This window comes from Salvelinus fontinalis, chromosome 34 (genome assembly GCF_029448725.1).
Source record: "Salvelinus fontinalis isolate EN_2023a chromosome 34, ASM2944872v1, whole genome shotgun sequence".
Lineage (NCBI taxonomy): Eukaryota > Metazoa > Chordata > Actinopteri > Salmoniformes > Salmonidae > Salvelinus > Salvelinus fontinalis.
In genome coordinates, this window is record NC_074698.1 from 17,709,117 (window position 1) to 17,727,881 (window position 18,765).

Sequence of the window (18,765 nt, forward strand, 5' to 3'; positions counted from 1 at the left end):
TGACCACAGGCGTTCCTCCGGCCCTCTCCACTAACTATGCAACCACTACACACCCACCACAGCTGGCACAGTGCCTGCCTTGGTCCTCTCCCCCTCAACAATCCCTTCAACAAAGCCTGCGTGAGTGCTTGCTGTTTGCGTGGGTCTTGGTTGCAGAATTTATCATTTGTGTTTGATGCAAAGATATAAACAAACAAAAGATCACGTGAATCCTTCTTTAGTGGCGGTAGTCTGAGGCCCTCTCCTCTGACGTTACTAAACCGCCAGTGTGTCATTAGTAGCTAATGAGGAGGTTGTTCTGGGTCAGGATGAATTCCAGCCCATCTGGTCCAGGAAATGGCACAAAGTCCTGTTTTTTGCAGGGAGAGCACAATCAGTAATACTACTGGTGTGCATGCAGTAGCCTCTGTTTGGGATGCAGTACAAACTAGTCTCTTCTCAATATATTTTGTATTAGGTTGTAATAGTTACAAAATGCAGGTCTCTCATTAACTAACACATTACAAAGTTACATCAGGATTTTGCTCATTTAAACTGTACTATACTGTGCTGTGAAGGTTCTAATTCTATGGGGGCAGGGTTGAGGAGTAATGGATTACATGTAATCCGTTACATTACCGGCATAAATATTGTAATCAGATTAGAGATACTTTTGAAAAACTAGATTACTTCAAGGGTTACTTTTAAATTCAGAAAGGATATTTGCGAGAAAAAAAATCTTTGACACTTCTCTGTTTTCTCAATGACATTCAAATCAGAATTGAAAAAACGCGCGAGTTGAAGTTTGTTCCATCTGAGTGAGTCTGACCACAAATCAGAGACCACCACTATGATGACACACCAAATGTGTTTGATGGATCACGGGAAAAGAGCAGGAATAGGCTTTTGTAGGCTACAGTCCAAGCTATGCCTTCCAATCGTACGACTGCTGTCAGCATCCAAATATGATCCAATTTGAATAAACACTTGGAGGTAAGGATGACAGCAGTGGTGTAGTCTATGGCGATATGGACATCCACTTATTATTGATATCTACATAGCGCATTGATGTATCACACTGCTGCTCTCTCATTTAGCTATTTGCGCCGTACGGATTGTGGTTGTTGTGGATGGCTGTCCACAAATTGAAATGTGTATTTGAACCCAATAATGGTTGAATTCAGAAGTTTAAGTTGCAACAGCCTATGGAATAAAAGTGGGGCTTTTATTGCGCAATCTAATTCATGCAGATAAAAAAAAAAATCCATAGGCCTAATGGACACATACTCAAACTCACACCCTTTTGATAGACTTAAAGGGGCAATCTGTAGTTGCTACATCCATTTTGGACATATAAATTATTTCTAGTAATATAAAGATTTAATTTAATTGTATTATTATATGTAGTAGAAAGAAATGGGTTAGAAGAAGAAAAATGTAATATCCATATATGGCTAGCTATGCAAACTTTAACATTGATTTATCCTACAATAGAAGTTGTTCAATTGGTAACATACATTTTTGTCTTCTTCTAATGCCTCTTAAGGGGAAAGTAAAAGTAACTGAATGTAATCAGATTACGTTACTGAGTTTGGGTAATCCAAAATGTATGTTACTTTGGACGGGTAACTAGTAACTGTAACGGATTACATTTAGAAAGTAACCTACCCAACCCTGTATGGGGTCAGGGATTAGTTGGATAATCCATTTTCTCCGGTGTTCTTCTGTACAGAACTCAATGTACATGGTGAGGTCACTGTCCTCCTCACTGTGTTTGCCATGACTATCACAGGCCAAAGGAGATCAAACATCATGGGGCCAGGGGCTAGTATATCTATCTATCTTACTGCAAGCTGGGGTGGGGTAGGTGGGAGATAGCTGGGATGCATGCATGTATTCACAGACGTAATTGAACAGGTCATACTCCAATTCATATAATGGTACTCAATATCAGTGTCTTCAATTGAGGAACGTAAGTAGTTGAAAAGTTGCTAATTAGCTTAAATGCTATAGTTGTCCGTGATGAGATTCGAACTCGAAACCTAGATGTTCGCGTTGTACGCCCACTCATCCACTACAACCAACCACCTTAGCCTTAAGTAACCATCTATCTTATGTAACCATACAAAACCTGACATGTCATACTAATACCAGATTTAAATTTACTATGCTACGTCTAGTCTATGAGACCAGGCTGGATTACTGCAGGAAAAGATTTCACAACACTTCCTGCTTACCTGGACCACACCTTGTCAAAGTTTCTCTCTCTTTTTTCCGTCTCTCTTTCTTTCTTTCTTTGGGTCTCTTCGTTGTGCCCCCCCCCCCCTCGCACTCTCTATCTCCCGTCAAACTCTTTCAACCCTGTTGGCCTGTCTTGGATCATATCACAGCCTCATTCCAGAAGCTGTTTATTGTGTCTCAGTTTAGATAATGGGCTGTAACACATTGACACGTTGCATCACTTATCTGCCCTGCACTCATTGACACGCTACAGTTAGGAATGCTCAACTCCATGCTGTAGTGTCTCGTAAAACTATAGCATATCAGTTATTGCCGTTGATGACACCCCAACCTGAAATAAAACTGTCATGTCCACATTTGACCCTCCTTTATAGGCTCAACACCATCTATCCCTCCACTTTTGCCTACACTATCCCCTCCATACAGAGTCACACGTGCACTGTGCTGAAAAATGCTATTTTAATTCTATATAGAATTATTCCACAATCTTGCAACATTTACTTTTCCTGAATTTAGAATGAACTTCAAGCTCTGAATCAATGCTCCTCTGTGAGTTCCACACAGAAACACATTCATGTAACTCCCATCGAATCATCTATACACACAGCCACATCACTGCTTCATAATCATAAGCATATGAGTTGTATTGCGGCTCCTAAAAATAGAACGTGACTCATTTTGTGTAACTTGGGGGTCTGTTTCATAACAGGCGGACTTAGTCCCCCCCCCCACCCTCCTTAAATGGGCAATATGCTATTGCTACATACATTTTTTGACAAATTAATTATATGTACCCATTGATTCTTATAAATGCCTTATGGGAATATTTTAACTGCCATGCCCCATCAGAACCTCAAATATAAGCTTATTTTACTCCATTGTTTGTAAACAGTGCAATTGTAACTAACACTGTATAGCCTCAAAACATGGTTAAAACTATAATTTTGATATCATGGATGGCCAGTCCTTGCATCCATAGCTTTGTCTATGGATTTTAGAGTGAGTTACATTTCTCCAGCCCCATCCCTCAGCTGTTTACCAGAACAGCAGCAGCGATGTTATAGTTTGAACTGCAGATTTCCCCTTTAACTTTATACTGTGTCTATCACTCTCCATCTACTAAATCCAAAGCACATGCACTAACTCACAATGAACACTCAATGAACACGCAGAACTTACTCTGTGTTAACATTTTGCCTTGAGGCAAAACCTCATGCGTTTCAGTATTAACCTCTGACACACACATCAGAAAAACATGAGAAAAACAGAGCATTGTGATGAGGAACACAAGACCTCAGAACCCTTCCTTCCACATGCTTCTATTCCTGGATTCTAAAATACGTCACACAGTTACCACAGCAACCACTGCTGGTTGCAGAGAGGGGATGTGATGAAATAATCATAAAATGGGCAGGTAACAAATGGAAAAACATGTTTTCACATCCAGATCAGATCAATAAACCAGAAAAATACTTTCAGCCTAAAGTAAGTTTCCTCACAATATGTTGAAAAGCACAAATGTTAATGATGCAGATGCAGACAGAGTATGAAAGCCATGTCTGGCCGTTCTTATTTTAGGTCGTGCTCTGTAAGAAGTTCTCTAGCTCAGTGCCAGGTTAGCTCCAGGAAGGAGCCCAATCTGCATTATTTCCTGTAACTGGGAGGTAATGACCTTGTCACCTAATGCCATTATGTGACTCAATGTGTCACCAATCCATGTGTTGTTCAATGGGCACACTTTGACCTACAATCCTGGCTAGCTTCAGAGCGGATGTGACAGCTGTCTAGTGTGCAATTGTAAGGGGCAGTGCTCATTGAAAGCAGTCCCTTTTTCTTTGAACTTAGACTGATAAAAACTTGTATTGGTTTCAAAGAGCATACAAGCATATGGAATATAGCCTATTAGGCAATACAATATGTTATTGCCTTATTGAAATACAAATTGACAAGGAACTGAATGTATTTATATTTGTTGTGCAACTACTCTACTATGACATCTGTCATGAAGTCAAACGCATTGTTAAGTTGTCATGAAATACGATATAAATCCTCAGAGCTTGTGACGGAGGGAGTTGTGTGTGGGAGGGGGGGTCTGAGTTGTATTATTCTTACTGCTGGGTTGGTGTTGTTGAACAATCTATAGCACCGAGGGGTGGGGGTAGAGTGAGTGCATGACTAGGGTTATGTAACCCATGCTGTGCACTTACATAATACATTCATAATCAGCCTCAAGGACAGATATAGATGGCCTAGTTTCCACCTTGTGCCTTCCAGCATACCAGTGGCACTGTGTCCTGAATACTGATTTCACTGCTGGCTGCAGAGGGAAAAGGCTTGGGATTGTTCAGCATATGTATGGTTTTACAGATTTTGTATGCCAGATATAGTGATATGTGTCTAAGGAAGACAAAAAATGCATTTGCAGTATAAATGTTGAGACAAATATTGCCACAGATGTTTTGGTGTGAGGCTGATAGACATACTTTTTTGGTTTGCTAATCCCTCCTGTAGTTGACAACCTTTAGACATGACATGACACATGAAGGCCTAACACACTGCAAGGCCCTGAGCCATGTCAAACAGATTATTTTCCAAGTGTGCATGCAAGAGCAACCCTGTCATTACTCTATTCATACTTTCACAGCTCCAGACTCTTTCAGTATGCTGTGCTCGAGACATTTTGGAATGTTCCTCTACTCGTGTCACCTCTGCTCTTCCACCAACATTGCTGAGCTTATGGCCAATTCCAATACTGATTCCACCACACTACCAAAGCTAAAACAAAACTCCCTTTTTGTCCACTGCTAACATGACCATATCAGCACAGCCTGGCTCAGTGTAACTCTGTGTATTGTGAAACCGTTAAATGACCTGTCAATCAATATCAGTTGGCCTATGTTCGAAATAGTTGTTGCATCATCCTCAGATAGCCGCCTCCCTCTCATTAATTTGAAGTTGAAACATGTTGTACTATCCACATTAGTTCTGTAGTGTCAGAGTGAATCCATTCAAATAAAGGAACTAGGTTACGGTTGTTATCAGAGAGGACTTCCTCCATCATACTCACTTATTCCGTTGCCAGAGACAACTAAGTACACTTCATAACACCCTCTGATGTAACATGTTTGGATCAACACTGCCAGGCACATGCTCAGATTGACAGGAGTCTTTCTATCACTGTAATTACACTAATTCATTTTCAGAGTTAGTTAGCAGAATTGACTGCTTTGTGATTATTGAATAGTTGCATGACTGGGAGTGAACCCATTAGACTCACATGGTCCTATTCTCTTCAGTTTGTCATGTCCTAACAGCACATGTCCCCCATTTGCAGAACCTCTGAGTACAAGTAGCTTTTAGGACATACTTAGGTCTCGGGTTAAAATTAGAGTAGAAGGAATGTACAAATCCCAGTGAGCCCTAATAGAGGTATGTAGAGAAGCACTTTGTTCCATCCTATTCAATAGACTGTATGAAGTTTCCCTGTTCCTTACTCTGTTGCTGGGCAGATTATCGAGCTAATGTAATGAAGAAAAGAGAGGGAGATATAAATGTGTGATATGTGATATGCATTTAGATAAGGTAGAGGGAAAATACATAAAAAATATGAATGACAAAAATGTCAATTAAAAACAGAGACAAGGAAACTCATCTGAAACTTTGCCCAATAATGTTTTTATAGGGCTTCACTTTAGCCTGCGTTTTCAGACAAACCCTTTCGAGATTCATCCATGTGTACCACTATTGACTTCAGTTCACATCCATGTTGTAGCTGTAATGGAAAACAGTGACTTTCACGCTGAAACTACAGCATGTCAGCTGTGTCCACTGCATGCTTTGGTCTGTATATCTAGAGAGATATGCAGCCAATACAAGTATCTGCATGTCAAACATATCATTCCCCCTGAAAACTAGTATTCACAGCTTCAGTGATGGAAACTCCTTTGGACTAATGTGTTTGTGATGTTGAGGTTTATGTAATGTCTATTGGTGTTCCAGAAAAAGATCCAAAGGCTTTCTCAAGTAAAAGTACTGCACATACAGTCTTTCCACTAACTCCATAAATAGAGTAATGGCAGTACAGAGGAAGAACAGTGAAAAAAGGCTTTGAACAGTTGGCTGTAAGAGCTTAACCCAAAGTTACTTCAGCCCCTGATCCTCTGAACAAACCCCATGCCAGAGCTAGCCGCCAAGGCTAATAACACATTCTGATTGGTCAGTGATGGGAACTGTCATCTACTGTCATCAGATATAGGCTATGTAATTGTGACATGAGGACAATATGTTGAGCTGGGCCTCACTTGCTATCATTCTTTTCCTGGATTGAGAAACCCTGGGGTTTTTCAATTGCTCCATGCTGCTACTTTGACAATTGATAAAGAATTTATTGTGGAAGTGTTCAATTATGCATACTGGTGTTGAATCACCACAGAGAAAAGATTCACAGCTGGTGGAGTCTAACTAGCTTGGTATATACCAGACTGATTTTGTCACGATCGTGTGGCGGATTGACGGACCAAAATGCAGCAGTTGGAAAATAAGCCATCTTCTTTTATTAACACCACGAAGATGAACACAACACAAAACTCTATACAAACTAACAAAACGACCGTGAAGCTACAAACGTTGTGCACATACATACAGGCTACAAACGTTCTACATAGACAATTACCCACAACCAATGAGAGCCTATGGCTACCCTAAATAAGGCTCCCAATCAGAGACAACCGAAATCAGCTGTCTCTAATTGGGAACTCATTCAGGTAACCATAGACTCTCCTAGACAACTAAACATACATAGACAACACTAGAAACATGTACTCCACACAAACCCATATACTATACACAACCCCTTTACCATAAACAACACCCAAAACCAACAAAACATAAACATTCCCCATGTCACACCCTGACCTAACTAAAATAATAAAGAAAACAAAGAATACTAAGGCCAGGGCGTGACATAACCCCCCCCTTGAGGCGCGAACTCCGGGCGCACCATACACAGTCTAGGGGAGGGTCTGGGTGGGCTTCCCTCTACGGTGGCGGCTCCGGCTCTGGTCGTGGTCCCCACTTCACCACAGTCCCTAACCACCTCCTTAGCTTCTTCAAAATGACCCCTCTCCACATTAACCCCATTGCATTAAGGGGCAGTTCTGGACTAAGGGGCAGCTCCGGACTAAGGGGCAGTACCAGGGTAAGGGGCAGTACCAGGGTAAGGGGCAGTACCAGGGTCAGGGGCAGTACCAGGGTCAGGGGCAGTACCAGGGTAAGGGGCAGCACCAGGGTAAGGGGCAGCACCAGGATAAGGGGCAGCACCAGGATAAGGGGCAGCTCCGGACTGAAGAATGGCAGCTCCGGACTGAGGGACTGCAGCTCCGGACTGAGGGACTGCAGCTCCGGACTGAGGGATGGCCCATGGCTGGCTGACGGATCTGGCTGCTCATGGCTAGCTGACGGATCTGGCTGCTCATGGCTAGCTGACGGATCTGGCTGCTCATGGCTAGCTGACGGATCTGGCTGCTCATGGCTAGCTGACGGATCTGGCTGCTCATGGCTAGCTGACGGATCTGGCTGCTCATGGCTAGCTGACGGATCTGGCTGCTCATGGCTAGCTGACGGATCTGGCTGCTCATGGCTAGCTGACGGATCTGGCTGCTCATGGCTAGCTGACGGATCTGGCTGCTCATGGCTAGCTGACGGATCTGGCTGCTCATGGCTGGCTGACGGATCTGGCTGCTCATGGCTGGCTGACGGATCTGGCTGCTCATGGCTGGCTGACGGATCTGGCTGCTCATGGCTAGCTGACGGATCTGGCTGCTCATGGCTAGCTGACGGATCTGGCTGCTCATGGCTAGCTGACGGATCTGGCTGCTCATGGCTAGCTGACGGATCTGGCTGCTCATGGCTGGCTGACTGATCTGGCTGCTCCTGTCTGGTTGGCGGCTCTGGCAGATCCTGTCTGGTTGGCGGCTCTGGCAGATCCTGTCTGGTTGGCGGCTCTGGCAGATCCTGTCTGGTTGGCGGCTCTGGCAGATCCTGTCTGATGGACGGCTCTAGCGGCTCCTGTCTGGCTGGCGGCTCTAGCGGCTCCTGTCTGGCTGGCGGCTCTAGCGGCTCCTGTCTGGCTGGCGGCTCTAGCGGCTCCTGTCTGGCGGACGGCTCAGTAGGCTCATGGCAGACGGGCGGCTTTGCAGGCTCATGGCAGACGGGCGGCTTTGCAGGCTCATGGCAGACGGATGGCTCAGATGGCGCTGGGGAGACGGATGGCTCAGATGGCGCTGGGGAGACGGATGGCTCAGATGGCGCTGGGGAGACGGATGGCTCAGATGGCGCTGGGGAGACGGGCAGTTCAGTCATCGCTGTGCATACGGCAGACTCCTGCCGGCTGAGGCGCACTGTAGGCCTGGTGCGTGGTGCCGGGACTGGTGGCACCGGGCTGGGGACACGCATCTCAGGGTTAGTGCGGGGAGAAGGAACAGGGCATACTGGACCCTGGGAGCGCACATTAGGCCTAGTGCGTGGTGCCGGAACTGGTGGTACCGGGCTGGGGACACGCATCTCAGGGCTAGTGCGGGGAGCAGGAACAGGGCATACTGGACCCTGGGGACGCACATTAGGCCTAGTGCGTGGGGCCGGAACTGGTGGTACCGGACTGGGGACACGCATCTTAGGGCTAATGCGGGGAGCAGCAACAGGGCACACTGGACTCTCAAGGCGTACTATAGGCCTTGTGCGTGGTACCGGTACTGGTGGTACCGGGCTGAGGACCCGCACATCAGGGCGAGTACGGGGAGAAGGAACAGTGCGTACAGGACTCTGGAAACACACAGAGGGCTTGGTGCGTGGTGTAGGTACTGGTGGTAATGTGCTGGAGACACGCACCACAGGGCTAGTACGTGGAGGAACAACAGGGCTCTGGAGACACCCAGGAAGCTTGATGCGTGGTGTAGGCACTGGTGGTAATGGGCTGGAAACACGCACCTCAAAGCTAGTGCGGGGAGCAGGAACAGTGCGTAAAGGGCTCTGGAGACGCACCTTAGACCTAGTGCTTGGTGCCGGAACTAGTGGTACAGGGCTGGGAACATGCATCTCAGGATGAGTGCAAAAAGTAGGAACAGGACACACCGGGTTGTGAAGGTGTACTGGAGACCTGGTGTGTATAGCCGGCATCAAATCTTCCGGAACTTTAACACGAGTTTCAGGCTGATTACGAGGAACTGACACAGGTGGCATCGGACAGCTAATACGCTCCTCAGGAAGAATGCATTGCATACTCTGCCAAACCAACAGCTCTCTCTCTTCACTCTCCTCCAATTTCGTCAACAACTCTTCGAATGTCTCATAATCTCCCCTTCGTTCACTCTCCTCCAATCTGTCCAATAACTCCTCGACACACTCAGACTCACCCCTCAACTTCGCCGACTGCTCCAAGTGCCCCCCTCCAAAAAATTTTTTTGTGCTGTCTCTTGGGCTTCCTCCCGTGTCGCCGTGCTGCCTCTATCTCTGCCTTGGGGCAGTGATATTCCCCTGGCTGTGACCAGGGTCCTCTCCCGTCTAGAATTTCCTCCCATCTCCAGAAATCCTGTGTAGGTAGGTCCTGTTGCCGCCTTCCATGCCGCTTGGTCCTATGGTGGGTAATTCTGTCACGATCGTGTGGCGGATTGACGGACCAAAATGCAGCAGTTGGAAAATAAGCCATCTTCTTTTATTAACACCACGAAGATGAACACGACACAAAACTCTATACAAACTAACAAAACGACCGTGAAGCTACAAACGTTGTGCACATACATACAGGCTACAAACGTTCTACATAGACAATTACCCACAACCAATGAGAGCCTATGGCTACCCTAAATAAGGCTCCCAATCAGAGACAACCGAAATCAGCTGTCTCTAATTGGGAACTCATTCAGGTAACCATAGACTCTCCTAGACAACTAAACATACATAGACAACACTAGAAACATGTACTCCACACAAACCCATATACTATACACAACCCCTTTACCATAAACAACACCCAAAACCAACAAAACATAAACATTCCCCATGTCACACCCTGACCTAACTAAAATAATAAAGAAAACAAAGAATACTAAGGCCAGGGCGTGACAGATTTACCGCTGTAGCGAACCAGTCATGGGTCGTTCCATGTCATTTCAGCAAGCCATGACACCCACCATCTCAGACTGTTCTGAAATCATTTCTGTAGTAAGCAGCAGATCCGTAAGCATTATTTTGTTAAAATATTATTTGATCTCTGAGGAATTAAGTGGATTGATTGCACCCAAATTGACAATTTTAATATATAGGATTCATATAATCAATAGTTATAGTACCTAACAGCCAATTTGGACCAAACTTTTTTCTAACAATGAGTAAGACATGAGGAATCCAAAGAATTAGTCACACCCCACACCAATCCCACCCCAACAACGAGTATATAGTGTCAGTTCTCTATGATTGACAAGTAGTATGGAGCTGTGGCTCAGAGTTTTGTTTCTTCATCGTATGTAATGTATTCTCAGAATGGGACATACACCCAACAAATTCAATGACAAATTTCTCTGAACATACTACACTGAACAAAAATATAAACGCAACATCTACACTTTTGGTTTCATGAGCTGAAATAAAAGATCCCATAAATGTTCCATACGCACAAAAAGCTTATTTCTCTCAAATGTTGTGCACAAATTTGGTTAGATCCCTGCATTTCTCCTTTGCCAAGATAATCCATCCACCTGACAGGTGTGGCATATCAAGAAGCTGATTAAACAGCATGATCATTACACAGGTGCACCTTGTGCTGGGGACAATAAAAGGCCACTCTAAAATGTGCAGTTTTGTCACACAACACAATGCCACAGATGTCTCAAGTTTTGAGGGAGTGTGCAATTGGCATGCTGGTTGCAGGATTGTCCACCAGAGCTGTTGCTGGAGAATTTAATGTTCATATCTCTACCATAAGCCGCCTCCTGCGTCATTTTAGAGAATTTGGCAGTACATTCAACCGGCCTCACAACCGCAGACCACCTGTATGGTGTTGTGTGGGTGACCGGTTTGCTGACGTCAACATTGTGAACAAAGTGCCCCATGGTGGCGGTGGGGTTATGGTAAGGACAGGCATAAGCTACGGACAACGAACACAACTGCATTTTATCGATGGCAATTTGAATGCACAGAGATACCGTGACTGGATCCTGAGGCCCATTGTCATGCCATTCATCCACCGCCATCACCTCATGTTTCAGCATGATAATGCACGGCCCCATGTCACAAGAATCTGTAAACAACTCCTGGAGCTGAAAATGTCCCAGTTCTTCCATGGCCTGCATACTCACCAGACAGGTCACCCATTGAGCAAGTTTGGAATGCTCACGATGTGGAGGGTCCGTGGGATGTGGGGGGTCCGTGGGATGTGGGGGGTCGTGGGATGTGGGGGGTCGTGGGATGTGGGGGGTCCGTGGGTGTTTTTTGACCATTTCTTTAATTACTCAAGTCTAACTCATTGTTAGAATCGGATGTTAGCTACTATATTTATTCTGTATTATATGAATCCTATAAATGAAAATGGCAAATTTGGGTGCAATTAATTAGGTACATTTTTTTTAGATTAAATTATATTTCAACAAAATAATGTTGCAGGAATGCTGTAACATTATGTGTTTCTAACAACAGAAACAATTTCAGAACAATCTGAGATGGTGGGTGTTGAACTCCTCTTTCTTGGGCTTTTTGAGGTGGAACTACCCTCATGCAAGCTTGTGGGATCAGGCTAGAGGCTAGAGTCCAACTATTCATCATCTAATTGTGATAACCTTGTCTTTGTTGTTGGCCCTTGTAATGTTGTCTTATTGAATTAGACAATTGTTGTTTTTTTAGGGGGGGGGGGGGGGGTAAAGAAGGAGAAAGGGAGAGAGCAGGGTATAGTGAGGACAATGGCATACCATAGTTGGGCCATTTGAGGACTGTTGGTTGTTATTACACCATGGACCCTCTTCCAATGTTGGTTTATTAATTTCAATTAATTTATTCAGATGGCAGAACAGGCAAGTCAGAATCTCCTGTAAACAGAGGTTATATATATCTTATAGTGGTGTGTAGAACCAAAAAGGTCTGCCCTCCTGGAAGTAAGGTCAAATATTTGTGCTTCCATGAATTTACATTTCAAGTTTCACAGAATATTTTCTTCTTTGAGATGCAAATGCACTTAAACTGTTTCCCAAACATAAACCTTGGACTCATTCATTACCTATGCAAAAAAGTGATTTATTCCCTCATCAACCATTCTTCTTTTTATCCACCTCAAAGGACCTCATAGATGTCAGTTACATTAGATTGAAAGAAGAAAACAGACTTTAGTGGTCATGAAGTATTCATCGGTGCATATCTGTTCCGTGGAAGAAAACTTGTACACATCTATCTGGCAGACGGGCAGAGCCACTTGTGAGCTTCCTGATGGACTCTGTATGATGGGGGTGAGGTTGGGTGAGTCATCCTCTAGGCTTGTCTCTGCTGGCAGTTTGTTGGGCCTCATCTCATCTCAGGGTATTTGAAGGAGTGGTGATGTCAGAGCTGTCCCAGCTACACTCTGCCTGAGGCCACACAGACTGATCCTCATATTGACGAACACTGGGAGAGTGAGACTGGAAAGAATGGACCATACTGTCTCTCTCTTTCACTCCTGCATCTTGCCCTCCTCTCTCTCACCCTCTTCTTTCCCCACTCTCTGTTTTCTCTGCTGTTTTCTGGCTGGAGGCATGCATATTCATTTTCCCGGAAGAAATTCCGAAAGTCAGCCAATGGGTTTCCAAGAAATGCTGGAACGCTGTGTGAGGCCTGGCATCGCTCCAATGGCTTTTGTTAGACTCAACTGTATCAATTGCATAATAAACACTACACTGCAGGCTTTGTATACAAGCCTATGAGTCAGAGGGGAACTCATATTTAAATGGCATTTCAGAAATAGAAAAACGAATCAGTTTAGCAGGCGGTGTTGTTGAGCTGTTATTTTTGCTTGGTGTTAACTGGTGCACATCGCAGGTAGCAGTGTTCTATCACAAAGTAGGATATTAGTGACTCATAGCTGGATTAGTCACACAAGTCGCATAAATTATTTTCAGTCGTCAGCAACACCCTGATTCATATTAACCTTGTAGTGACTTTGTGGAACTACCGTACTGTATAGGAAATGCTTTCTCCTATTTGTAAGGGGGATATCACCATCTTCTGGTAAAAGATGGTATCACATGTCTGAATCCACCCACAGAGCCTCCTTGCTGTGCTAATTCAATAGACCTACTTATTACTGTTAATTGGATCAACTGTTTTTTACTTTTTGAAGAGGAATTGACCACTCATTTTCAGGCTAGTAAATGAATGATATTGTATGTTTTGATTATGAGAGTATGAACGCTACATTGCCTATAGAAAGTTTACACCTCCTTGAACCTTTTTCACATTTTGTTGTGTTACGAAGTGGGATTGAAATAGATGTAAATTGTAATTTTTTTGCCATTAATTCGACGCAAAATACTTCATAATGTCAAAGTGAAAAGAAAATTCTACACATTTTTACAACTTAATAAAAAATCTATAACTAAAATATAGTCTGCATAAGTATTCACCCCCTTTGTTTAGGAAAGCCTAAATTAGTTCTGAAATAAAATGTTTGCTTAATGAGTTATATGGACTCTGTGTGAAATAATAGGGGTTGACATGATTTTTAAATGACTACCCCTTCCTCTGTCCCCCATACTGTACATACATCTGTAAGGTCCCTCAGGCAAGTATTGTTTTTCAAGCACAGATTCAACTACAAAGACCAGGGAGTTTTTCGAAAGCCTCTTAAAGAAGGGCAGTAATTGGTAGATGGGTAACAATAACACATCAAGAATTGTATATATCTTTAAGCATGGTCAAGTTAATAATTATGCTGTGGATGAAGCATTAAACCACCCAGAAACATCAAAGATGCAGTCGTCCTTCTGAACTGAGCTGCAGGAAAGGAAGGAAACTGCTTAGCGATATCACCATGAGGCCATTGGGCTACACAGTTCAATGGCTGTGACGCGAGAAAACTGAGGATGGATCAGCAACATTGTAGTGACTCCACAATAATTACTTACATGACAGTGATAAGAAGAATAAAAATATGAAGATGTTTAAAAAAAATGTTTTAACATGCATGTGTATGCAAAGTAATAGTGAAAAGAAAAAAAACATGGCAAAGGAATACTCTTTTTGGCCTGAATGCAAAGCCTTATGTTTAGGGCAAATCTAACACAACACATCACTAAATAACTGCCTTCTTATTTTCAAGCATGGTGGCTGCTGCATCATGGTATGCGGGTAGCCTAGTGGTTAGAGCGTTGGGCCAGTAACCAAAAGGTTGCTGGATTGAATCCCTGAACTGACAAGGTAAAAATCTGTTGTTCTGCCCCTGAACAAGGCAGTTAACCCACTGTTCCCCTTTAGGCTGTCATTGTAAATAAGAATTTGCTCTTAACTGACTTGCCTATTTAAATAAAAAAATAAAAAATGCTTGACATTGGCAAAGACTGACAGCCAAAATCCTAGAGGAAAACCACAGCAATTGACTGTTCAGCAGGACAATAACCTTCAACATAAAGCCAAATCTACACTGGAGTTGCTAAACTAAGAAGACAGTCAATGTTCCTGAGCGGCCAAGTTACAGTTTTGACTTAAATCTGCTTGAAAATCTAAGACTTGAAAATGGCTCTCTAGCCATGATTCCCTACACCTTGACAGAGCTTGAAGAATTTTGAAAAGAATAATGGGCCAATATTGCACAATACAGGTGTGCTAAACTCTTAGAGACTTACCCAAGAAGACTCACATCTGCAATAACTGCCAAAGGTGTTTCTAACATGTATTGAATCAGAGGGTTGAATACTTATCTAATCAAGGTATATTAATGTTTTATTTTGTATTTTTTACATTTTCTTCCACTTTTACATAACAGAGTATTTTGTGTAGATTGTTGACAAGACATTCTTCTAGGTTGTCACTAGTTACCACAGCCACAAAATCAAAATTATCGCTAAACCCCACCTATTTCTACAGTTTATCTTCTTAAAATATATTTTTTTAACCTAAACTTATCCCTAACCACATTGCTAGCCTTATGCCTAACCCTAACCTTAAATTATAACCAAAAAGCTAATTTTGACTTTGTGGCTGTGCTAACTAGTGACACAAATTCTTCTATGACATTATGCTGATGTCACAATGGAACCGCACTGTGCTGCCCCACTGTCAGACATTCTCACAGCTACAGCTAGTGTCATCATACATCCCTGTGGCACTGTGTGCTGAGACAATCTTGTCCATCAAAGCCCTGTCCCTGTACCCTGTGAAGAGAAGAGAGGAGGTAGGGGGCTGGCGAACACTACGCAGAACCCCCTGTCAACACCAGGAAGGAGTCATGACCGCCCTCCGGGACAGCATGTTATTAGGAGGAGGGAACACATGGAGGAAAGAACTCACCAACGTCACCATGGCAGCCTTCATGCTCCCCGTGCAGCACCTCAATGAGATCACCTCTCTGATTCTGCTGGAGTTCCACCCTGAGGTGGAGGCTGACACTGTGGACTGGCTCCTGGGGAAGATCCTTACACCCGAGCCCCTGGGGGGACTGGACCTCTTGGCCAGAGTGATCAGCAGGACCAGGGCCGGGGGTGCCATCATGGTGGTGGGGGCCACTCCAGAGCGGCTGCTCCTGGAGGCTGACGAGGACCTTCTGTTCAGACATAAGCCCTGCTGCCCTATAGGAGGTCAGGCACGGGAGGTGGGGGACCTGGGGAGGACGCGCCCCACGGAGGGGGTGTGTGGGATGTTGTCATCGGCTGAGTGTGTGACCCTGGTGCAGAGGATCCTAGACAGGCTGAGAGTGGGGGAGGGGGAGGAAATTCAGGTGCTCCAGCGGATTCCCCTCCTCCCAGGAGAACCAGTGATGGCCAGTCTGTCCCGCTTAAGAGTCCTAACTAGCATCTACCCCCTACATGAAGCCCCACTGCTTCAGAGCCTCCAGGGGAGGTGGTGGGCTGGCTGGTGTGGTCTCAAACCCTTCAGCCAGAGAGAGGATTGGCAGCTGCTGGAAGGTATCAGGGCTTATTTCGGGGAGGCGGTGGCCCTCTACTTTGGGTTTGAGGGTTCGCTGGTCAGTGCTCTCCTCCTAAAATCCACGTTGTCCATGTTTCTCTCCTTCTACCCCCTCAGGCTGGGGAACAACCTGGTCTTTTTCACCCTCTCCAGTGTGGTGTGGTCAGAGCTGTTCCTGCAGGGCTGGGGGGAGAAGAGCAAAGCCCTGCAGAGGGACTGGGGGACTGTGGTCACTCATCCGTCACACACTCACTCATCAACAGCAGCAGCGGTGCCCAGGGTGGCACAGGGCACAGCACCACCACAGACCCAGATTGATGCCCACCCTTTTGGAAAGATGAGCTTGAGGAGACTGCAACACTCCTTTGCCTTCCTAACCTGCACCCTCTGCCTCTCCTCCATCCTGATCCTGATGTATTTACACCTAGATGGACTAGTGGGGGACTTCCTCCTGAGAGAAGAGCTCAGTTTCCTCTTTCACAACATCCTTGTCTACCTCCCCAAAATCTCCCTCACGGTTGCCATGGCAGGGATGGACTGTGTTGCATTCCAACTGTCCCAAAGCCTCAGCCTTGATCCCGAGCCGCCAGGGCAACAGTCACCAAGGCAACAGCCCCTGCTCCCTGAGGTTATCCTCTCCTGCCTCTTCAACCACTTTTCCGTCCACTTCTACAGGGCTCTGATCTTGAATGACCTCACCATGGTGCGCTTCCACCTGTCTGTGCAGCTGGCCACCCACCTGGGCATCAAGCTACTGTCCGCCACGCTATTGCGCCGCCTGAGGAGGATGAGAACTCCCCCTGGCCGCGCCCACCAGGAACATCAGTCTCCCGTCCTTAGACAGATCACAGAGCAGAGCAACAGACCACCGTGTGACACCCAGACCTGGAGCTACCTGGAGCTCCTCATCTCCTACTGTTATGTCATGTTCTTCTCAGGCATCTACCCCCAGTGTGCCCTCTGGTGCCTGTTGAGCATCATAGCTAAATCCTGCATGGACTTGTGGCACCTGTGTTCAGGCACACGCCGCCCCTTCCCTAGAACATCCCCCGGGAGTAATGTTTTGTGGCAGCGGGTCTTCTGTGGCTTTGAGGCCCTGGCTGTCCTGCTCAACTCCCTCCTGCTGTGGTCCTCTCTGGAGTTCAGGCTTCTCTTCCTGAGTTATCCTGGGTGGGAAATGCTCAGGGCCTTCCTCCTGCTGCAGCTGTTGCTGCTGAGCCTGAGAGGGGCGGTCACCTTCCTGCTCCTCCACCTGGCCTGGTTTGTTGGCAGAAAGGCAGAGCGGCCTGAGACTCGTCAACCCCACCTCCACAGGCTCCATCGCCCCCCGCACCACCAACAGCAGCAGCAGCACTCTCACATACAGTAGAGATGTAGCAGCCACTCAGCTTTAGGCTTTGTGGGAGGATCATTGTGTCCTGCAAATAAAGTGAGGAGTGAGGATTGACATACTGTAGGTGTGCTGTTTGTGTGTGTGTGTAGGGGTATCATTTTTATTTTACAGAGTCTATCAACTTGACATTAGAGTACAGAAAGCTTTCTCAAACAAATCAAGCTCACACATCTATATCTGGGATCTTTAGAGAGTCATTTTTAACCGTTGTCCCATCTACTGTAGGCTATGCCCAGGCTTTGGCCTATGTTGAATGGTGATAACAGTCAGACAATTAACACTGTGACTGGAGTCCTTCCGCCCTGGCAGTGGGACTGACAGATGGTGCTAAGCAAGGCTAAACTCAGTGGTCATGTCTGTGACCTCACAGATTAGACACTCTCCACTGAGTCTGATCACAGACCGGAGAAAGTCCTAGTAGGAGAAAGTCCTCCTGTTTTAATGATCAGCTTTTTGAGACTGATATATGTTTGGTAAACACATGACCTAGCTACAGTATGTATCAAATATGTATCTGCATTAATAAAGATACTGCACATTACTAGATTACAGGGGCATTTTACAGTGTTTATGGACTTCCACCCAGGCCTTCCATTGCCATAAGAGGGTGCTGCTAGCCTTTGATCCTTCAAACATTGCTATTGCTTTCTAAATTGCAACTCAGAAATAGCAGGTAGTCTCCTGGGTTCTTTCTTCTACATTTTAAGATATAACTTAAAAATAATATAATGTGAAAGTTATTGTAGTTCTAGACTTTGGCCTAAAGTGCTCCGCACACAATCGTAAGGCTCTCCAGAGGTGCTGTCCCTCCAGGACACCTACACCACCCGATGTCACAGGAAGGCCAAAAAGGTCATCAAGGACAACAACCACCCGAGCCACTGCCTGTTCACCCCTCTATCATCCAGAAGGCGAGGTCAGTACAGGTGCATCAAAGTTGGGACCGAGAGACTGAAAAACAGCTTCTATCTCAAGGCCATCAGACTGTTAAACAGCCATCACTAACATTGAGTGGCTGC

At 45.3% G+C, this 18,765-nt stretch overlaps 1 protein-coding gene across 1 annotated transcript; it reads left to right on the plus strand.

Annotated features, from left to right (window-relative positions):
- Positions 1-15,466: 15,466 nt before the first annotated feature.
- Positions 15,467-17,722, plus strand: LOC129833925 (anoctamin-10-like). Its single transcript, XM_055898748.1, has one exon. It carries the CDS (start codon positions 15,467-15,469, stop codon positions 17,720-17,722), a length of 2,256 nt encoding a protein of 751 aa, XP_055754723.1.
- The last annotated feature ends 1,043 nt before the right edge of the window (positions 17,723-18,765 follow it).

Excerpts from the sequence above, each read along its gene's own strand:
- LOC129833925 (XM_055898748.1), top strand. The coding sequence starts at position 15,467 with ATGCTGATGTCACAATGGAACCGCACTGTGCTGCCCCACTGTCAGACA.